Below are 23,702 nucleotides of genomic sequence, written 5' to 3' on the forward strand. Positions count from 1 at the left end.
GTCTCTGTGTGTCTCTCTGTCTCTGTGTGTCTGTGTGTGTCTCTGTCTCTGTGTGTCTCTGTCTCTGTGTGTCTCTGTCTCTGTGTGTCTCTGTCTCTGTGTGTCTCTCTGTCTCTGTGTGTCTCTCTGTCTGTCTCTGTGTGTCTCTCTGTCTGTCTCTGTGTGTCTCTCTGTCTGTCTCTGTGTGTCTCTCTGTCTGTCTCTGTGTGTCTCTCTGTCTGTCTCTGTGTCTCTCTCTGTCTCTGTGTGTCTCTCTGTCTGTCTCTGTGTGTCTCTCTGTCTGTCTCTGTGTGTCTCTCTGTCTGTCTCTGTGTGTCTCTCTGTCTGTCTCTGTGTGTCTCTCTGTCTGTCTCTGTGTGTCTCTCTGTCTGTCTCTGTGTGTCTCTCTGTCTGTCTCTGTGTGTCTCTCTGTCTGTCTCTGTGTGTCTCTCTGTCTGTCTCTGTGTGTCTCTCTGTCTGTCTCTGTGTGTCTCTCTGTCTGTCTCTGTGTGTCTCTCTGTCTGTCTCTGTGTGTCTCTCTGTCTGTCTCTGTGTGTCTCTCTGTCTGTCTCTGTGTGTCTCTCTGTCTGTCTCTGTGAGTCTCTCTGTCTGTCTCTCTCTCTCTGTCTGTCTCTCTCTCTCTGTCTCTGTCTCTCTCTCTCTCTCTGCTGTCTCTCTCTCTCTCTCTGTCTCTCTCTCTCTCTCTGTCTCTCTCTCTCTCTCTCTGTCTCTCTCTCTCTCTCTGTCTCTCTCTCTCTCTCTGTCTCTCTCTCTCTCTCTGTCTCTCTCTCTCTCTCTCTCTGTCTCTCTCTGCTCTCTCTCTCTGTCTCTCTCTCTCTCTCTGTCTCTCTCTCTCTCTGTCTCTCTCTCTCTCTCTCTCTCTCTCTCTCTCTCTCTCTCTCTCTCTCTCTCTCTCATAAAATGGTTGTCGTTGCAATACTTTGTCACACTGTATTTGCGCAGCGGTCTTACAAGCGCAATTTTTTTTTTGGGGGGGGGGGGGCAAAAATGCACTTTTTTTTTTTTTTTTTTTTTTTTTTTCCCCTTAAATAAGACTACGGTAACGTTAACCCATTTTTTTTTTATTTTGTGAAAGATAATGTTACGCCAAGTAAATTGATACCTAACATGTCATGCTTCAAAATTGCACCCGCTCATGAAATGGCAACAATCTTTTACCCTTAAAAATCTCCATAGAAGGTGTTTGAAGTTTCTACAGGTTACATGTTTAGAGATAGAGGAGCCCTAGTGCTAGAATTATTGCTCTTGCTCTAACTATCGCGGTGATACCTCACATATGTGGTTTAAACAGTGTTTTCATATGTAGACGCGACTTGCGTATGCTTTCGCTTCTGCGCTCAGCTTGGCGGGACGGGGCGCTTTAAATTTTTTTTTTTTTTTCTTATTTTACTTTTTTAATTTTACACTGTCCTTTTAAAAAAAAAAAATAAATTTGGGTCACTTCTATTCCAATTACAAGGATCCCTTGTAATAGGAAAAAAAGCATGACCGGACCTCCTTAAATGTGAGCTCTGGGGTCAAAAAGACCTTCGATCTAACATTTACACTAAAATGCAATAAATCATTTTAGACAACTTTTTTTATCTGAAAGCCAGCCGCTCGCTGTTGTTGAAAATACCGGGATTATGGCAGCTTTCTGCCATATAACAATGGTAATTGGCGTCAAAGTACCGACGTACAATGATGGAGATTTGCGCTAAGCGGTTATGTTGCCTCCTGCAGAGGTTTCAGAGCCTCTTCTTTGGGGTCCCTGAAGCCTCCTCAGGTTGCACAGGCTTTCCCCTTGCACCCGCTGTTGGAACAGGCAGTGTATGCCGATTAGGAACGAAAATCCTGTCAGGATGTTCCCAAAGAGGTTTTCACTTTTATATCCCATGGAGGAAAAGTTTTGTTAAGAAATGGAGCATGCCAGCCGTAGATGCCGCAGTCTCTCCCTTTAAAAAAGAACTTAACCTGTCCGGTGGATAACGCATTGGGCTTGAAGGACCCTGTTGATAAGAAACTGGAGTACCTATTAAGGGCTTCCTTTTCTTTGGCCAGTTCAGCTATTCACTCAGCTGTTGCAACAATTGGAGTCTGCCAGTCCTTTAAAGGATCAGGTCAGATGAACTGACAGGCCTAACCTAACCAAGAGGATGATCCTGCTGAAAGAAGAGCAGATTTACCTTGAGTGCTGTGTTTTTCTGTTGATGCCTTGAAGGATTCAATAAAACAGGTTTCTCGTTTTGGCTCTCCTGTCTGTACACATGCACGGACTTCTGTGGCTTAAGAACTGGTCAGTCAAGCTTCCCTGTATGAAGTTATTGACAGGGTTCCCCTTCCATGGGGAACGTTTGATCTGGACAAGTACATCCAAAAGATTTCCAGAGGTAAGGGTTCTTTACTTCCTGTAAAGAGAAGGACCAGGCTTCCCTTATTTTAAAACCTCAGACTTCCGCAGGTAATTCAGCGCTAAGGCAGTTCCGCCACCAACAGGGCTCTAGATCCAGGTCCAGAACTCTTCTAAACCCGGCACCAAGCCCTTTTTTTTTTTTTTGAGGGAACGCCCCCTCTCTATTGGGTGGGGGAAAGGCTGCTCCAATTTGTGGAACAGTGGTGCAAGACGAGTGGGTCACCTCAACAGTGTCCCACGATTACAAGCTTGAATTAAGAAGGTTTCCTCCTCAGGGTTTTAAGATCCAATGTTCCTGTGGATCCTTCAAAAAGCAACTTATTGTTTCAAGCACAAGAGCAGTTGGTGCATCAGGATTTCGAGGTTCCTGTGTCTGAAAGAGGCACAGGGTTTTTTTTTTTTTTTTTCAAACCTGTTCACGGTTCTAAAACCAAATGGGGACATAAGGCCAATCTTGGACCTAAGATCCCTGAACCAACCTCTGTTAATCCAATCTTTCAGGATGGAGTCAGTCCGCTCGGTAGTAGCCTCACTCCAGATGGAGCCTTCTTGGCCTGCATCGATATTAAGGACATGTATTTACACTTGCCTATCTTTAAGCCTCATCAGAGGTTCCTGCGATCTGCAGTAGAGGAACGTCCTTTCCAGTTTGTGGCACTGCCCTTCGGGCTTGCCACAGCACCTCAGGTGTTTACAAAGATCCTAGCACCTGTTTGGGTCTTTTAAGGGCCCAGGGGATCTTGGTGCCTGTTTAGAAATCACTCACTACAGGCCCTGGAACACAGTGTAGTCTGCACAGTGCGGTATTTAGAAAACGTGGGCTTGGTCATAAATACCCAAAAGTCAACCTTGAGACCAGCTCTGAGTCAAGTACCTAGGTCTGATCCTGGATACGGTCCAGGCAAAGGTATTTCTGACACCCATGAAGATCAGGTGCGTCAGGCAAGGGGCCTCCATTTGGCTCTGTATGAGTCTTCTGGGAAGGATGGTGTCCTCCTTCGGGGCAGTTCCCTACGCTCAATTTCATTCCAGGCCTTTACAACAAAACATCTTGTCGGCTTGGAACAGGAGAGCACAAGCCCTGGATTACCCCATGTTCTTATCTCCCCGGGCACACTTAAGCCTAAGCTGGTGGTTGCAGGATTGGAACCTGCAAAAGGTCAGATCCTTCCTCCCGGTGTCTTGGCGAGTACTGACCAGACTCCAGTCTCTCGGGCTAGGGAGTGACACCAGAGGGGCTCAAGGGAAGATAGTCAAGGGAAGAGCCCTGCCCATCAACATCCTGGAGTTACGGGCGGTATGTCTGGCCCTACGGTCCTGGACAGTGGAGCTTCAGTACTGCCCCATCGGGGGTTCAGCCTGACAATGCCACTGCAGTGGCCTATATCAACCTCCAGGGTGGTACCCGCAGCCGTTCAACTCAGGAGGAGGTGAACCACATATTATTAATCTTGGCAGAGGGACATGTGACGTTCACTGATCCGATCCTTTTATGCAGGGTGTAACTTGCTTCCCCCCATTAGGTCACCTATGTGTCCTTGGGACTTAAACCTGGTACTGCCTGTGTTACAGAAACAACCGTTTGAGCTTATTAAGAAAACTCCATTAGCCTTGCTGTCACGCAAGCTAGCCTTCCTGATGACCATGACCTCAGCTAGAAGGGTATCGCAGTTGGCGGCCCTTTCATACAGGGAACCATACTTTAGCTATGTTATGACTTGTTCCATCCTTCTTGCCTAAAGTGGTGTCGGCCTTTCATTTTGAATCGGGACATTGTTTTGCCTTTTTTCTCTCGGGGTCGTTTGGAAGAGAAACAACTGCACTTCTTGGATGTAGTGCGTGCAGTCAGTTTTTGTCTAGATCTGCAGATATCCGAGGATCAGACTCCTTTTTTGTTTTACCAGAAGGACCCAAGAAGAGGCAGGCAGCTTCCAAGGCTTCCATTGCCCATTAGGTCCATCAATTGGTCATTCAGGCGGTCTGAAACGCAAGGCTCCTCCCTTCAGGGTGAGAGTTCATTCTACCAGGGGTGTAGGAACCTCCTGCGCTTTTCGCCATCAGGTATCTGTGGCTCAGATTTTGTAAGGCTGCAGCCTGGTCTTCAGTGCATATGTTCACAAGATTTTATCTGGTAGATGTTAGAGCAGCCAAAGATTTGGCTTTTGGACATAGTGTACTACAGACTGATGTTTTAAAGTCTGAAGGCTATTTTAGTTTGGCAGGATGTCTCCCTCCCCTCAAGGCTATTGCTCTGGGACGTCCCAGTAAGTAGGGAATAATCTAACTCTTTGCATAAACTTAATGTGGATGTAAACCCTCTCCTATGAAGTGAAGTGAACAGCCTCAGATAATGCATAGAGATGAAACAAATCTCCCTACATTATTATTATTTTTTTTTTAACATGCATATCTGCTCTCTTCAGCTTGCTATATTCTTTAGAATTCTAACATCGTGTTAGAATTTTTACTTCAGTAGTAGGCGTGGATTCTTGGCATACACTGTGTGACAGGTGATTGGGGAAAGGCGCGCACACACTCCACATAGGCAGAGGAAGGAATGTGCATAGCTGTGCTGTGACAAGCTCTCTGCTAATCTATTTATAGCACCCGCCCCGACACAAATTTCAGGCTGGTTTTATCTCGGTTGTCAGAGAACTTGCCAGAAGCTTTGGAGCGAGATTAGTGAACACTACAAATATATGTGCCTAGGCCAAATTTCATGAATCTGGTTTACATCCACTTTAATTGTCAAAAGCATTTGACACTTATGAAATGCTTGTAATTATACTTCAGTATACCAAAGTAACATCTGACCAGAAGATCTAAAAAAAACCCCTGAAGCCGCAGACTTTGTGGAAATATTTGTGTCCTTTTCTAAACTTTTGGCCACGGCTGTAGTTTAAAGTGACCCCGTAAAGGAATTTTAAAAAGTCAAAAGTGGTACCCTGTGAAGAAAACTACTTTATACTTGTCTGTCATCCGGTTTGCTGAATCTCTGCTTTTGTGGCAGAACTCCCATTGCTGATCCTATTCAACTCCTCGGTCAGGTCTCCCTACTTGCCCCTTTGGCTCTTCTGGCTGGTCCCTAGTCACTACAGGACACTCTAGGGACATAGGGGGCATAAAGAACAGCCGCATCCAAAAAAAGTATTTACACCCCCGATTTGCACAATTATATCCAATGGATGACTGCTTCTACATGAAGTGGATGATCCCAGCTTTGGACCCTGCTCTCTTGTTTAAATAAGACCCTTAATGTCTCGGTGGACATTGTTTAAGATACTTGCAGACAAAGTTTGAATCCATCTCCTCTTCCTTGGCAAGCACAGCGATGCAACCCGCCATTGCATCCATAAGTGATTGTCAAGCCTTGCTGTTCTAGACAAAGCGTATAGGAAGAGAAACTGGGGTCCTGAAATCCAGAGCAGCCGGAGCTCTTCCCCAAAACATTGTGCTTCTGTGTGGATTGGTTGGGAAATTCTTTCCAACCCTCTCATCTGGAACTTGTCAGTTCACATAAGGCGTGCACTATGGCTAAAATGGCGGCCAGCAGGGCTCCTCTGCAAAAGGCAGCAGGACCTTGTACCTTAAGAGGACAAACTCTTGGCAGTGCCTTTGAATACATTTATCCAAAAGATTATGGGAGGAAAGTGCACTCTTATCTCTGAAGAAGCAGTAGAAGTCTGCAGAACAAAAAAAAAACAAAGGGTTCGTTTCAGAAATTGGAGGGGGAGAGAGGAGGAGAAGTGGTTGCTAAGCAAAACAAAAGACTTGATTTAAGAAAAAATCCTGGAACCCCAAGCTTGATAGACTGGTAACAATCCTTCCTCCGAATGAATGGTGCCCCCACTTCTGCATGGGGGTGGATGCCTGGTGGCCTTTGCACCTGTTTAGACTCCAGGGATCTCCAATATCTGGGTTCAAATCCTTGTGTCCAGGCCTGCAAGCTGGTGTTTAATTTCTTCCCCCATGTTTCATGCCGTCAAATGTGCCTGCTGCACTTGACATAAGTGCAGCCCTGTTTGCTGCAATGGACCGGTTGTGCTCTGAGGGTCCTTTGCCCTTTTTCCAGAATCTGAAAGGTTTCTCAGTTACTATTCCAAACCTGTCCATGATGGCTTAGCCAGACGGTGATGTGTAGCCCATTCTGGGTCTAAAGCACCTGAACAAGTTTCTGCATGTTTAAAATCCTATACAATCAATCTGTCTCTCCACGCTGCCTGCGTTTTTTGAAGTAGGGAGCAGCATTTAAAATTTGTTGCTCTAGTTTTACCACGGCACCACAAGTACTCACAAAGGTGCTGGTCTCCACGTGCGAGCCTAGAGGATCCCCATTCCGAGGTATTTGGATTTATCTGCTCCTGCAGGAACAATAGGTAGAAGACCTCGGGGCCAGTGTGCTACAGATGGTGCAAGCCTTATAGAACTTGGGCCGGGTCCTTAAGCTCAAAAAGGTCAACCCAAGAACTGTCTCACACCGTCTGGAATATCTGGAGCTTGTATTGGACACGACACTTATTTATTTATTTATTTTATTTATTTCAGGTACTTATATAGCGCCGTCAATTTACGCAGCGCTTTACATATACATTGTACATTCACATCAGTCCCTACCCTCAAGGAGCTTACAATCTAAGGTCCCTAACTCACATTCATACATACTAGGGACAATTTAGACAGGATCCAATTAACCTACCAGCATGTCTTTGGAGTGTGGGAGGAAACCGGAGTACCCAGAGGAAACCCACGCAGGCACAGGGAGAACATGCAAACTCCAGGCAGGTAGTGTCTTGGTTGGGATTCGAACCAGCGACCCTTCTTACTGCTAGGCGAAAGTGCTACCCACTACACCACTGTGCCGCCTACACTTGCTTGTATGTGTCTTCCTCAGGAAAAAGCTCAGACCCTCTGGTCCACGCAGTGGTGTAACTCGAACCTTCAGGGCCCTGGTGCCCAAAACCATGAAGGGACCGCTGTCCATGGCCCTTACCTTCAAGCCTGGTGGCGGAATGCCTAGGCCCGTTCTCAGGTGTGACCTTTTGTGACCCTGGTAGTTCCGCCACTGCTGTCAGTAGTTTGTTTTTTTTTGTTTTTTTTTTACCTGCAGCAGCTGAATGTCTTTATCTTCATGCGACAGGAGGAAAATAGAGAGATCGATTCCTTCTATATCCAGCCATCCCTGCCGCTCCTCCTATCCAGCCATATAGGGGGGCCAAACAAGCCCCCTGCAGCATAGGGTTGGGTTGCAATTGTGACTCTTGTAGGTATCCCCCTGGATCCACAGTATGGGAGCTGACTTCCCGGGAGCATCTCTCTTCACTTTTACCTGAGGTTGCTAGATTTGATGGTAGCCTCCTTTTTTGAGGCATTCCAATATGCTCAGTTTCATTTAAGGCCATTTTAAATAAACATGCTGACAGCATGAAACAAATGTCCATGGATCACTTAGTGGGTGAGATTTACTAAAACTGGTGCACACAGAATCTAGTCCAGCTGAACATGGTAACTAATCAGCTTCTGACTTCTGTGTGCACCAACTTTATTAAATATCCCCCTGTGTCTGAGCTTCAGAACCATATTATCCTTGAATTGGCCTTCCTGCTTGGTCTGTGAAATCCTTTCTTCCCATGGTGTGGAAGGTACTGATGTACGCCAGCCTGTTGGGGAGGGATCTTTGAGTCCCTCTTAGTTCATGGAATGTGGTTCAAAGTAAGCTTGGATGCAGGTTAATGTCCTGGAGTTCAGGGCGATTCAGCTTGGTCTTCAGCTTCAGACCCCCTTACTCCAGGGACTGTTGATCAGGATCCAGTCCAACGCCATGGCTGTGGAAAATCACCAAGGCGAAACCAGGAGTTAGGCTGCTCTGATAAGCAGAGCTTATTTTTATTTTTTTCAAAATATCAAAAATGTCATACGTACCTGCTCTGTTTTGCACACAGCAGCCCAGATCCGCATCTTCTCAGACCCCTCTTTGGTGCTCATGGCCCCTCCCTCCTGTTGAGTGCCCCCACAGCAAGCAGCTTGCTTTGGGGGCGATCAAGCTAAGCCACAGCTTGGCCCAGCCCCACCCCCTTTCTCTCCTCATTGGCTCACTGACTTTGATAGCAGCGGGAACCATTGGCACAGCACTGCTGTCTCCGTCAATGAGGGAGAGTCCCGGACAGCCAAGTCTCTCATGCAACATTGCTGAATCTAGATGGGGCTCAGGTAAGTATGGGGGGGGGCTGATTCACACAGAAGGATTTTTTTTTTTTTTTTTTAATCGTGTTGCGTTAGGATACAAAAACCTTCTGCCTTTACAACCACGTTAGAGTGTGCGTGTGTGTTGTATGATTAAGAAACAACTGGGATTTCTGACTTGCCTGAAGGTAAATGCCTGTACCTTTCTTGGAGTACATCACAGGACACCAATCCCTCCCCTCTTGTTTCACGCTATTGTTTGCTAACAAAACTGGGGCAATACTGGGGGTGGGAGTAGTTATGCAGGGCAATGCCTGACTTTGCTGTTTGCCAGTGTCCAATCACCTTGAGGTGGAAGGTAACCTAATGGTCTTAGAATTTAAAGTGATTGTAAAGTCTTGTGTTTTTTTTTTCCTATAAAAATAACAAAATTGTTATACTTACCTGCTCTGTGCGGTGGTTTTGCACAGAGCAGCCCGGATCCACTCCTCGGGTCCCTCTTCTGTGCTCCTGGCCCCTCCCTCCCGTTCAGTGCCCCACAGTAAGCAGCTTGCTATGGGGACACCCGAGCTGAGTCCATTCAGACACAGAGCCCGGCCCCGCACCCTCTCTAACCTGACTGGCTAGCTGACCTTGACAGCAGCGAGAGCCAATGGCTCCGCTGCCATGTCTCAGCAAATCCTGAAGGAGAATCTAGGACGGCTGGGACACCTGTGGACATCGCTGGACAGAGATGGACCTCAGGAAAGGTTTAAGGGGGATGCTGTACACAGAAGGCATTTTTATCTTAATGCATAGAATGCATTAAGATAAACCACCTGCCTTTACAACCCCTTTTAAGTCTCATGTGTCCTGTGATGTACTGCAAGAAATTAATTTTACAGATCACTAAAAACTGTTATTTGTAAACATTTTGGGTTCATAAGCTTGTATCAAAAATTGTGAAAGTATACAATTTTATAGTTTAAGAAAAGCATAGTTTAGTGAATGTACAGAATACTGCTTTCCCATTAGATTTGCATTTAACTTTACTTTTTTACTTTTTCTTTTATATAGGTACACTGTATTAGTACAGAATTTACCATGAGGAAGCATGGGGGTGAAAAAGGTGTTCCCTTCCGAATCCAGATAGATACCTTCAAAGAGAATGAAAATGGAGAATACACAGAACACCTGCATTCAGCCAGCTGTCAGATTAAAGTCTTCAAGGTATGTCACTAAGCAAGCAGCTATCTTAAAGTGAATAAAGTAAACCTCAGACATGAAATATGGAAAAAAGCACATCTTTCTGTACTGTGTACTTGTCACTCTCCAAAGCACTGTGGGCCATTTCTCTCTGTTCACTGGCTCCTCTGTTCTCAGCATGACTCAGTTATGGCAGCTTTTCCTATTACCAGTGAGTTAAATGGTGATGAGGGAGGGAGCTGCAGCACCCAGTCTGTGAGTGTTATCCACAGTTGTGCTTGTTCTCTGTACTGTGTTAAAGGGGGAGGGGGTGTCCCTTCCCTCCAGTCAGGGCTCAGCTGTCGGCTCTAAGAAGACTCCAGATCCCCGCTCCCCTGCTGATAAAACTATAGAGAAATACTTGTGTTTTTCAAAAAAATCCTCAGGAAAAATGGCTGCAGATACACAGCTACAACTACTGTAGGAAGCTTTGTTTCATCTGCGTATCACCTATTGCAAGTCACTTCACTGGGTAGATGAAAGAGTTTACAGCTTGAATTTTTTTTTTTTTTTTTTTGTGTTTTGAAGAATTAGAATGGTTCAGATTGTCAGTGTGTAAAGAACTAAAAAAAAAATTGACCAGTGTATGTATTCTCAGTATGCTTTTTGCTGTTCTACTATCCAGCAGACTAAATGATTTGGAGTGCACAAATATAATGGTCAAATCCATGGACAAGGATACCTGGGTGTCTTGATATTCTGACTTTGTGTCTGTTGGGCAACCCTTATGTGTAGCTGGGCCTTCACCTCCTGGAAGATCTGAGAGCTTTTGCTGTGACAGTTCAAGTGGTCTGCTCCCTATGATAGCTGATTCAGTGTACTACTTTTTTTTTACCATACTCTGCTCTTTGGAAACAATGCATCACCATCTAGCTCCCCTCTACTGCTAGTCTCTACTCAAGTAGTATTCTGCACCTGGGTGCTTATCTCCAACATGACAGGATGTATCTATCCCCCAATGGTCATGTGCTTCCCTAGTTTGTCAGTAGGTAAATTGCCCTGGAATCCTGCTGCTGGTACTCCTTCTGTGGCATATGTGCAGTCTGTTGAGGAAGCTTGCAAGCGTTTTCCAAACCCCTCACTTGGTACTGCTTTGGGATGTCCCAGCACTTTCTGATTGCCTGTGTCTCTCAATTGATGATGGAGAAGATAAGATTTTTGTTCTTGTCCTTTGGGTGACACAGGACACACCTGTTTTGCTGGCCCTGTGCATTGCTTTCTCACAAAACTGAGAGGTGCTGGTTAGAGGAAGGGTTATACAGAGGCTGGCTTACAATATTTTGTTTTTTCAGTGTCCCAACCTCCTGTAGGTTACTCTTTAACCTGTCTGTTTCTCTAAATTCTGGTGTGTCTGGATGGACTCTCAAACATTTTACAGCAAGTTTTATTGCATTAGTTGAAATGAAAAGTTGAGACCTTGTAAGTTTTTAATCACATGTATTTGCTTGGAAATCCTGCTTCATGCCAGCAATTTATAAAGGCTAAATCTAGGAATTTCTCCATTCAACGTGACAACTGGTTTGTCTACTATTCTACAGAATCACTCTTTTCTTGCCAGACGTAAGCTTTTGGCCTTGGGCGCATTTTCTTTATTTGAATATAAATGACACTTTTCCAGTCAAGAGCTTTTAACACTGCAGTAAATTGACTCCTTCCAGTCAAGTATGTGGAACAAAGGCGCTGTACAGGTTTCTGTAATGGAAGCTGCTTATCTCTTCCACCTATCTGCCTACTGTGCATGAAAGTTCTTCTATACCATGCATTCAACTATTTCTGTGGAGGTGTTATCTGCCATTTTAAGAATGCACACTTTATACAAAATTAACCCCTTTACTCTTATACAAGCACTATAGATGTATACCATTTTTTTTGTTTTTTTAGTATGAAGGAATACCTACTCCCCTGACACATGTAAATATGCACAGTTGTATCCTACAAGCAAAGGGTGACTAGATGGTAATCTCTGAATAAAGATATTGGCCATATGTCTAAACCAATTATTTTTAGTGTGGATAGAGTAGAAAATGGTAACAGGAAAAAAACATTTTTCACTGGGGAGAGTTTACTTAACTTCTTGCTGAAGAGATACAACAGAGTAGATCTCCCCAAAGTGAGAGGCAATACCAGCTTAGCTGTCATGAACAGGTGTTTGTAGTGTAAGACCCCCCCTCGCCATTTACAGAAAGTTTGAGATCTTGTTAACAATATTGTTTGCACTGAAGGTAACCTGCTTATGTATTCATCAAATGCTCAATTTTTATTGCCTGTTTGTAGAGTGCTGGTGTGTGTGTGTGTGTGTATGTGTTTATAGAGATATAGAGAAAATGTGTGTGTGTGTGTGTATAATTCACATCAGTCCAACCTAATGGCAAATAGATTTTTATTTGAACTTTACAGATAGACAGAAACCTAAAACAGGGACATAAGTCTGTATGTAAAGCAAAAAAAAAAACAAAACACATAATCGAGCATACTTGGGTTGTATAAAATGTGGGAGAATACAAGAAGTGGGACTCAAACGTTAAGTCTCGTAATGCAAACAAAAGCACAAGTGCACTTTGGGTATAGAAGCCCAAGGCACATCAGTCCAACTTGGTTTACCAGCATACCAGTACCCGGAGGAAACCCGCACAGGGAGAACATGTAAACTTCAAGCAGGTTGTGCCATGGTTGGGATTTAAACTAACGATCATAGTGCTGCAAGTCGCAAAAGCTAATCGTTTAGCCGCTGTGCATGGAAAAACATTTTTATTATTATACAGGATTTTATATAGCGCCAACAGTTTATGTAGCACTTTACAACTTGAGGATAGACAGTAAAAATACAATACACTTTAATACAGTAGGAATCAGAGGGCCCTGCTCCTTAGAGCTTACAATCTAAGAGGGAAGGTCAAGAGATACAAGAGGTAATAACTGTGGGCGATGTTCTGATTTGAGAAGATGAATTTACAGTTAAGTGGGGGCTAGATAGGCTTTTCTGAAGAGATGAGTTTTCAGGGATCGTCTGAAAGTGGATAAAGTAGGAGAAAATCGGACAGATTGGGGTAGAGCATTCCAGAGGATGGGAGAGGCTCTGGAGAAGTCCTGAAGGCGAGCATAGGATGAGGTGACAAGGGAGTTTGAGAGCAGGAGGTCTTGGGAAAAGCGAAGAGAACGTTTAGGTTGGTATTTTGAGACTAGGTTAGTGATGTAGCTGGGGGCCAGGTTGTGGATGGCTTTGTAAGTTATAGTTAGTATCTTGAATTTAATTTGGTGGCTGAGTGGCAGCCAATAGAGGGATTGGCAGAGGGGTGTAGCAGACACTGAGCAGTTTGTGAGGTGGATGAGCCTGGCAGCAGCGTTCATGATGGACTGAAGCGGGGATAGCCTATTTAGAGGTAAGCCAATGAGGAGGGAGTTGCTGTAGTCGAGGCGGGAGATGACCAGGGAGTGGATTAGAAGCTTTGTGGTGACATTGGTTAGTAAGGGGCGTATCTTGGAGATGTTGCGGTGGCAAATTTTGGATAGTGATAGGATGTGGGGCCGAAAGGTTAGTCCAGGATTACACCTAGGACCTTGGCGTGGGGGGACAAGTTGATAGTTCAGCCATTGATATTGACAGATAGATATATAGAGATATATATAGATATATAGATATATATATACACACACACACACACACACACACACACACACACACACACACACACACACACACACACACACACACACACACACACACACACACACACACACACATGGCACAAAAATGGGGGCATGATGGATAGAAGAGTAAATGCAGATAAATACATGATCATAATGAATGCATAGTAATCAGAGTAATATTAGTATGAAACAGCAATATGGCCTACAGGTGCCAAAGGTGGCATGCCCGGTAACTGTATCTAAGATCGCATGATATATGTAAATATATTAAAATGGTAATAACATCATCGAGGTGTAATTGATAAAGCTGTAGCATCAAGTATAGCTTGACGCGTTTCGTGGATGGCTTTCTCCACTCATCAGGAGCAGATGCGACAGATTCCTGTAAAATATATACATATAGTAAACCACACTCTCTATATAGAGGGGAGTAGAGTAGAAATGCTAAAAGTAGTTGACCAAAACCACACTTACCAACCCTGGCATTGAGTGCGACACACGGTAGTTGGCACGGAGTGGGCCAGAGGCACAAACCCCCCTGCTACTGATCACCTTTATGACAAAATCTCACCCCTGTCCTGCCCCTAGGTTGGGGCAGGACAGGGGTGAGATTTTGTCAGAGGTGATCAGTAGCAGAATAGAGAAGAGAGAGGTTTAGGTGGCGAAGGTTTCTACGTGTAACTGTTAGACGGTTGGAGGGAGAGGAGATGGAAGACAGGGAGAGAGCAAAACTAATAAGGTGGTGATCAGAGAGTGGTCGAGGATTGAAAGGTTGCACGGAGTGCACAGATAAGAGAAGACAAGGTCAAGGGTGTTGCGGTTGGAGTAGGAGCCTGTATCCATTGCTTCGGGTCAATCAATGAGGTTAGACTGAGAAGTTTAGAAGTAATAGTAGTGTTAATGTTAACAGGGATGTTGACGTCACCGACAATAATTGTGGGGATTTCAGAAGAGAGAAAGTAGGGTAGCCAGGCAGAGAAGTCATCAAGGAATGCTGATACTGGTCCGGGGGCCAGTAGATGACAGCAATTCTTAGAGAAATGGGAGAGAATGGACAAATGCAATGTGCCTCAAAAGAGTAGAGTGTCAGAGAGGGAGGTGGGTGAAGTAGCTCATAGGTGCTGCATGGGCCTAGAAGGAGTCCCACTCCACCTCCCTTCCGTCCACTTGGTCTGGGGGAGTGAATCCAGAGAAGGCCTCCATGGGAGAGGGGAGCAGGAGAAGTAGTATCTGATTCATGAAGCCAGGTTTCAGTAATGGCAAGTAGGTTAAAGGAGTTTATGATAAAGAGGTCGTGTTGGGCGGGGAGTTTGTTAGACAGAGCGTGCGTTGCAAAGTGCACAGGAAATGGGGGGGGTTGGTTTTGAAATGAAGAGGAATAGAGACCAAGTTCTGGGGCTTGCGGCTGCTGCCAGAGGGTGTAGGGGGATGGGAGCTACAACTAATGATTATTTTCATAATCAATTAGTTGGCCGGTTATTTCTATTCGATTTTAATGGGATAAAAACCTAAAAAGAATAATTGTGGTGTTTAACTTTGTTAATACGTAAAGTTTTAAAGAAACTATCCTTGAATACCTACTGTATATGCAGTGGTGTGTGTGTGTGTGTGTGTGTGTGTGTGTGTGTATGTGTATATATATATATATATATTATAATTTTATTATTATACATACATTATATACATATAAAATCTATATGGTCAGGGGACAAAATATCTAATACTCTGAGAATAGCAGACAGAAGAATTACGGTGTGTGTAAAAAAAAAAAAAAATATATATATATATATATAATTTTATTTTTTTTTTTTTACACACACCGTAATTCTTCTGTCTGCTATTCTCAGAGTATATATATAATGATATTATTATACAGGATTTATATAGCACCAACAGTTTACGCAGTGCTTTACAATATAAACAGGAGACAATACAGTTATAATAATACAATAAAATACAAGAGGATTAAGAGGGCCCTGCTCAGAAGAGCTTACAATCTAATAGGGTGGGGCAGGTGGTACAAAAGTTTGTAAATGTGGGGAATGAGCTGATGGAAGTGGTAGAAGATTAGAGACGTAATAGGCTTTCCTGAAGAGATGAGTTTTCAGGGATCGCCGAAAGTAGCAAGAGTAGGGGAAAGCTGGACCGGTGGAGGTATAGAGTTCCAGAGGATGGGAGAGGCTCTGGAGAAATCCTGGAGACGAGCATGGGATGAGGAGACGCGAGAGCTTGAGCTAGGAGGTCTTGAGAAGAGCAGACGATTTGGGGGATATTTGGAGACAAGATTGGTGATGTAGCTCGAGGCAGAGTTGTGAATGGCTTTATATGTTGTGGTTAGCATTTTGAATTTAATTCGCTAAGTGATTGGGAGCCAGTTTAGGGATTGGAGGAGAGGGTTGGCAGACACTGAGCGGTTGGTAAGGTAGATAAGTCTGACAGCAGCATTCATAATAGACTGAAGAGGGGGATGGCCTATGGAGAGGTAGGCCAATGAGGGGGGAGTTGCAATAGTCAAGGCGAGCAATGACAAGGGAGTGAATGGGGAGCCTGGTGGTTTCATTTGTTAACCACTTCCGCTGTATGGTCATATGACGCCCACAGGAACCCTTCGTCCCTCCGGGCGGGCGTCATATGACATCCTGGGATTCCTTGCATTGTGGAGAGCGCGCGTGCGCCGCCTGCACGCGCCCGCTGCATCACTTGGGACCCTATGCGTGTGCCCGGCGGCCGCAATGTCTGGCGGGCACCTGCGATTGCTCATCACAGAGCAGGGACGTGGATCTGTTTGTGTAAACACATGGATCCACGTCCTGTCAGGTGAGAGGAGACCGATCTGTGTGTTCCCATTACAGAGGAACACCGATCGGTCTTCTCCCCTTGTGGGTCCCCTCCCCCTACAGTTAGAATCACTCCCTAGGACACAGTTAACCCTTTAAACACCCCCTAGTGTTAACCCCTTCCCTGCCAGTCACATTTATACAGTAATAAATGCATTTTCTAGCATGGATCGCTGTATAAATGTCACTGGTCCCAAAATAGTGTCAAAAGTGTCCGATATGTCTGCCGCAATATCGCAGTCACGATAAAAATCGCAGATCGATGCCATTACTAGTAAAATAAAAATGCCATAATTCTGTCCCCTATTTTGTAGACACTATGACTTTTGCGCAATCCAATCAATATACGCTGATTGCGATTTTTTTTTTTTTTTTTGCCAAAAATATGTAGAATACATATCGGCCTAAACTGAGGGAAAAAATAATTTTGTCTATTTTTTAAAAAATTGGGATATTTATTATAGCAAAAAGTAATAAATATTTTTTGTTTTGTTTATAGCTCCAAAAATAAAAACCACAGAGTTGATCAAATACCACCAATCAATTTGTGGGGAAAAAAATTATCAAAATCAATTTGGGTACAACCTCGCATGACCGCATAATTCTCATTCAAAGTGTGACAGTGCTGAAAGCTGAAAATTGGCCTGGGCAGGAAAGGGGTGAAAATGCCCGGTATGGAAGTGGTTAAAAAGGGGCGAATTTTAGAGATGTTACAGAGGTGAATTCTACAAACTTTTGACAACAATTGGACTTTGGGCTGAAATGACAAGTCAAAGTCTAGGATTACACATATACACATATACAATTAGAGGTTGAAAATGGTACACATCAAAATTTTTATTTAAAGAAAAAAAAAAATAAAAACCTAAATTGTTTTGCAGATTTTCAGACAGGATTGTAATATAATATGCATGACCTTGTCATGACCCTTGTCATAGGCAAGTAGCCTGATACAAGCTGCCTGTTGTCACCTCTGCTTTCCATACACTATTTTCTTTCCAAAATTTTAATTTTAAGAACATTCGGTTGATTTTCTACTCGTTAGTGGGGTCAACTCGACGTTTATTTTCAACCACAGCGATGGGAAAATTTAAAGGCGCAGAATAGAAAACTTTCCTCTAAATATTTTTTGGCTAGCGTGTGTGTTTTTTGTTCAGAAATTATTCATTTTAAAATTGAATATTTAAAAGCAAGTGCTTTTTTTTTTTTTTTTTTGTAACGACATTCATCTAATGTACAAAGAATTTTCTTAAGAATATTCTCGTTCAAAAATTGATACATGTATGGTCAGCATAAGATTTAGTAACAGCAGCACGTGTGTGTGTGGGTTTGTTTTCTATTTATTTTTTTTATCACCTGTCATGATGGGGTTAAAAAAAGCCCTTCTACAAAAACGGCAGATAATCATTACTATAAGGGTTAACCTATTTCCACAGTCACCAGGTTTGTTTGTAAATCTGACAAGCAGACTCCTCCTGTCTGTCAAATGGAAGCATTCGGGTGGCTGTGCTGCCACCCCAATTGCTTCAACACACCCCCCAGTAACAGCCCATCTGCAGGCCCGGGACTGACCTAGCGGGTGCTGCCGGGTAGAGGGGAGGGACTTGCTGCTGTGAATAGCAGGGGTTTAGAAAAGCAAATAGACCGTGCCTTCAGTGTGTGTCTGAGGTGAGCTGTGGGCTGGAGAAAACCTACAAGCATGCCGCATGTGGCCTATGGGCCAGGAGTGGAGACCCCTGGTATAAAGTGGCCCTATAGCAAGGTAAAAAAAAAAGTCTGCCTTTTTTAGCTTCACGCACTTCCGTCTGCCCAGGGCTACATGTCCCATGAGGCACTGCTCCTCACACATTCACAAATTCTCAGGCACTTACTGACATGTATGAATGGCATACTGAGCTGTATGTGTGCTGCACTGTGTATACCGACGTGGATGGTGCACTAATCTGTAGGGTTGTCCCAATACCACTTTTTTAGGACCGAGTACAAGTACCGATACTTTTTTTCAAGTACTCGCCGATACTGATTACCGATACTTTTTTTTTTTTGCTATTTTTTTTGGGGGGGGGGGGGGGGGGGGGGGGGGTGAACGTTGTATGTGTGTGTTTGTTTTTTTTTTACAATTTTTATTTTTTACAATATTTTTTTATTCTTTATTGTGTTGTGTTTTTTTTTTTTTTTATCAGCCCTTTTGGGGGGCTTTGGTGAGATATCAGGGGTCTTAACAGACCTCTGATATCTCCCCCTTGAGACAGAGAAAGAGACAGAGGATAGAGATTCCCCAGTCCCTTTCTCTGCAGCGTCAGCTGCACTGAGAATGAATGGAGAGAAGACAGCGGCTTCTCTCCATTCATAAACTGACACATCGTAATCACAGGAGATTACAATGTTTCAGTTATGTGAATGGACAGAGTCAGCTGACTCTATCCATACACAAAGGAAGGAAGGGGAGGACGGAGGAACTGAGGGGGAGAACGGAGGGGACAGATAAGGAAAGAGAAACTCAGGGGACAGATAAGGAGAGAGGAACGGAGGGGGACAGATAAGGAGAGAGGAATGCAGGGGACAGCGGAGAGGCACAGAGGAACGGAGGGGGCACGGAGGAGGATGCAGTGACAGTCAGCTGTGAGCGATCACCACTGTATGTCACTAAAGCTGGTGAAAGCCGCTGGGGGAGAATCTTGTAACTTCCCCACGTGCCGATCACAGCTGTCCTCTAGGTATCGGGGGAAACATCGGGAGCATTTGCCCGAGTACAAGTACTTGGGCAAATGCTCGGTATCGGTGCCGATACTAGTATCGGGACAACCCTACTAATCTGTACATGTGTTGCACTGTATTTTCTGATATGTAAAGAAATAATGCATTCTGTATGCAGGCCAACTGATCGGCTGTCCAACTAATCGATTTATGTTGATTTGGTTGATTTCAGCCCTAAAGTAGTCATATATTTACTTGGCAAAAGCATTTTATGGCAGTAGATGCCTATGTGTACTGTGGACACAGCAGTCTGTTTCTGAATGTAATTTTATTTTTATTTTTTTTCCAATCGGGTCTGCTACATGATTGTACCTTTCAATTTTAACTTTATTATTAGGCTTCTTCTTGATGTATTTCCCATATTTAAGGTTCGGTGGACTTTTTTTATCTTGACTCTTTTTTTTTTTTTTTTTTTTGTTTTTTTTTTTTGTTTTTTTGTTTTTTGCTTTGTTTTTTTTTTGTGGCCGGTACTAGTGCTGTGTAGATGGTGTGGCATTGTGCAGTTTTCTGTTCTGCCGCTGCTAGCCACTTTAATAAGAGTTTGTATTTTAAGTGTAAGACTAAAAGATTGGTTTTCCTGGGGCCCTTACTGACCTTGGGTCAAAGACAGTGTTAGTTACTTAAGGAATTTATTAAACATGCCAGGATATATTAATTTAAACCATGTGTTTTACATTAGATGCTTTACAGAGTTGCAAACCAGTTTAGCAGCTATTTTCACTGCAGTTTACAGTAACCATTTACCTACTTTTCTTGGGATCTTAGGTTTCTAAAGGGATTTTAAACCTCCCCCTTATTTTCCCTCCCCGTCTTTCAGGACAGCCACAATGAGATCTTGGCTCCTCCTCTTCCTTTGGAAACACTGCTACAGCCCCCATAAATTTCTTCCTCCCCCTGCCAGCCTCAGTTATTTGTGTTTCCCCCGGAGGGGAGACACTGCGCTGGAACCAGGCCTAAGTCAGTCAGAGAGATTGGGGGCTGTATATTGCCAAGTCCCTGGTAAGGAGACGGGGGTTTTTCAGGGCAGCGGCATGGTACTCACCGACCTCGTCTTGGTTTGCATCCCCAGCTTCACTGAGCACGCAGTGTGGAACCAGGTGGGCCGGACGGTGGGTGACGTCATTTCCGGCCGGGGGGGGAGGGATATGTTTTCCCTTTGACCCGCGACTTTCGGTTCCGGGGCTGATAGGGGGCCGGGCAGAGGCTGGAGAGGAGTCGGAACACAGCACAGGTGGTGAGAAGACTCCACAGGCAGCACCATCAGCATGTCTGAAGCCGATGCTCAGCGATGCCAGCTCCAGCCATCCCAAGGTAAGGGCACTCTGGGGAAGGGTCCTCTCTACCTAGGAGTTCCTGTAGTGGGGGGGACCCCTCTAGGTGGTCAGAGGTGGGGGGGGGGGGGGAGACCAAGTCCCTTATTTTATAGGAGGGGCTAGGTACTCCCCATGGTTGTATCTGTCTTATGGGGATATTGATTGGTGTTTCTTAGCATGTATTTCAGAAAGATACTGAGAAAAAAGCCACGCATAGCTCTAAGAGAAAGAAAGTGCGCCTCTTGTAGGGTCATCCTAGGAGAGGCTTGGAAGAAAGTGCTATGTAAAAATTGCATTGATGCACTGGTTAATGAAAGGGCATCAGAGCAGGAGACAGGGTTAGCACCATCGGTTAAAGAGTTGTCATCAACTTTTCAGTCTTTTTAAAACCTTGTTTGAGAGTTTACAGTTTCCTGCTAATCCCTCACCTGCATCACAGAGTACAACCCTGCCTCTTGCACAGGGCTCTGCGTCTTACCAACCTATGGCTACTGCTTCGGCAGAGAAACTGCAGGGCCTTCCAGAGAGGAGGCTAGGGAGGTACCAGACAGTGCTACCTCCAGTTCTCAGGGCGAATTGGAGGGAGAGAACTGGGACGGGGAGTCCAGGAAACCCTCAAGATACAAACTGTCCCTTGATGGGGTAGAGGACCTTTTAGGGGCAGTCTATACCACCCTGGGTATCCAGGTAGACAAACCCCTATCTCTCCACGACCAAATGTACAAGGGCTTGGGAGAACAGAAAAAGGTTTTCCCAGTCCACGAAGTCCTGGTTGAGACGGTCAAAAAGGAATGGCAGGATCCTGAGCAGAAACCCTTCTTTTCCAGGTCCTTAAAAAGGTTTCCGTTTTATGGATGACCCTGCATCAATTTGGAACAAGAATCCCAAACTGGAAGCAGCATTCTCGCAAGTTTCCAGAAAAACAGATCTGGCCTTAGAGGATTTAGGGGGCTCTGATAGATACCATGGACAAGGAAAAAGACCTGGGAATCAACTCTGGGTAATCTGAAACCAGAGATGACGGTCACAGTGGTGGCTCGTAACCTCGAACATTCGCTTACAAAGATTCAAGCCTACATCGAGGCAGGTTTGGCAAAAGAGACCATGTTGTCATCCTTTCCAACTATTTTGCAAGGGGTAGCATACATCTTGGATGCTTCTGCTGAGTCGCTGCGCATATCTGCCAGGAGCGCTGCACTAGCCAACTCAGCCAGACGAACCCCCTTGCTCAAAACATGGCCAGACGACTATGCCTCTAAGATGAAATTATGTGGCATTCCACTGACTGGGGATCTTCTATTAGTCCCAGGTCTGGAAGCGGTATTAGACCGCACAGCCGATAAGAAAAAAGGCATTCCAGTTGAAACGTAAACTCCCAACTCAGACCAAGAGGGGGTTTCGTCCTCAAAAAAGATACCCCCCCCAAGCCTGAAGGGGAAAAGAAGACTTGGGGCCAAAGAGGTAAGGGCAAAGGAGGAGTTTTTTTTTGCAGCCCCGTAAAAACCAATGACACACTGGTCACTGTGGGAGGAAGACTGGGGGCCTTCCTTCCACAATATTGACGACTGGGGGGGGGGGGTTGTGGTTGAGTACCGATCATTGTATTGTATACTTGGACAATCTGCTCATCTTCGCAGTATCTCCAGAGCAGCTAATCGGGGATCTGGAGCTAACAAAACAAATCCTGACAGGGCTGGGATGGCTGCTGAATCTGGAAAAAAAATCCAGTTTAGTTCTAGCTCAGCAAATCTCCTATCTGGGATATCTGCTGGACTCAACAAAGCTGAGAGTTTTTCTCCCTGAGGAAAAAATACTAAAGGTGGACAGAGCGGTAGCTTCCCTCCAAAACAACCAGCAGGTATTAATAAGGGCAGCAATGTCAACCCTGGGCTTACTGACTTCTGCCCTCCCGACGGTCCAGTGGGCAGGCCTACACTTCCGTCCCCTGCAAGCCTTTGTTTTTAAAAGTGTGGGACCACAGCCAGGAGTCATTAGACACCCTGCTTTCAATTCCCCCTCGGGTCAAAAGATCCCTCTGGTGGTGGAGGAAGCAGATAAATTTGTCACAGGGGTGCCTGTGGATCATTCCAGTGTCCAGAGTGATTACCACAGACGCAAGCGACGGAGGCTGGGGAGCACACTTGGGTTCTCGGCCGGCACAGGGGATGTGGAAAAAAGATACTTGAGGTCATCCAACTGGAAAGAACTAAAAGTAGTGGGAATGGCACTTGAAGCTCTCATGAGGGGAACTCCTGTGCCAACATATCCAGGTGCATTCGGACAACTCCTCGGTCATTGCTTATATAAGCAAGCAGGGTGGCACGCGGAGCGGAGTCCTGTTGAGTCTAGTAACAGAGATTCTGAGCTGGGTAGAAGTCAATGTGCTTTCCCTATCGGCAGTATTTCTAAAGGGGGAAGAGTGTAGTGGCCGTCTTCCTCAGCCAGAAACAACTGAGAGAGAAGGCGACTGGGTCCCCAATCAGGAAGTGTTCGACCTTATAGTCAGGAGATGGGGGGGCCCCCCAGAAGTGGACCTATTTGCTTTAAGCAGCAATGCAAAGACCCCATGATTCTTATCACTAAACCTTCGGGAAAACGCTCTAGGAGTAGATGCCCTGACTCAAAGCTGGCACTTCAAAACTTGCTACGCCTTCCCACCTCCGGTTCTACTTCCGCCTGTATTGAGAAAATTTCAGTTAGACAACACCTCTCTAATCTTAGGGGCTCCACACTGGCCCAAAAGGGCTTGGTTTTCGATCCTCAAGCAGTTGGCAGTGGAACCCCCCCTGGCTCCTTCCGCTTCGAAAAGGATCTCCTCAAACAGGACCCAGTTCTCTGTCCCCAGGTTCACCGCTGGAACTTAGCGGCCTGGCTTCTGAGAGGAAATGCTAAAAACCAGGGGTTTTTCTGACCAACTAGTAGCCACCCTTCTCAATAGTAAGGAGGAGGAGACGTGCCAAATCTACCAGAAGGTTTGGGGGCACTGGCACTTTAGAGAATGGTGTTTGGAGTACTCCTTTAAGGTGCAGAGCCCTATAGCAGTCTTGGAGTTTTTGCAATGTACGCTTAAGAGCCAAGTCTCAGCGCGTATTTAGAGGAATCCCTGGCCACCAACCCCTGGGTGGTCAGATTTTTCAAAGCTCTAGCAAGACAAAGGCCAGTGCTGGGTCCTTCCTTCCCTAAGTGGGACCTTTCCCTGGTCTTACAGGCCCATTTGAGCCTTTAGAAAATTGTGCTCTAAAGGACTTAACTTGCAAAACCCTTTTTTTTGGTAGCCGTGACCACTGCTAGGAGGGTCAGCGAAATAGAGGCTCTTTCAGTTAGACCCCCCCTTTTTGTGTTGTTTTTTCG

General features: G+C 45.0%; 1 protein-coding gene across 1 annotated transcript in view; it reads left to right on the forward strand.

Moving 5' to 3' along the window:
* The window catches only part of TFCP2 (transcription factor CP2), a 152,881-nt gene that overhangs the window by 65,990 nt on the left and 63,189 nt on the right, over positions 1-23,702 (forward strand). The window contains exon 6 of the mRNA XM_073612490.1: positions 9,629-9,781. Within this exon, the coding sequence (XP_073468591.1) occupies positions 9,629-9,781 (153 nt within the window). The remainder of the gene's footprint in view (positions 1-9,628; positions 9,782-23,702) is intronic.

Source organism: Aquarana catesbeiana, linkage group LG02, assembly GCF_042186555.1.
Source record: "Aquarana catesbeiana isolate 2022-GZ linkage group LG02, ASM4218655v1, whole genome shotgun sequence".
Classification (NCBI taxonomy): Eukaryota; Metazoa; Chordata; class Amphibia; order Anura; family Ranidae; genus Aquarana; species Aquarana catesbeiana.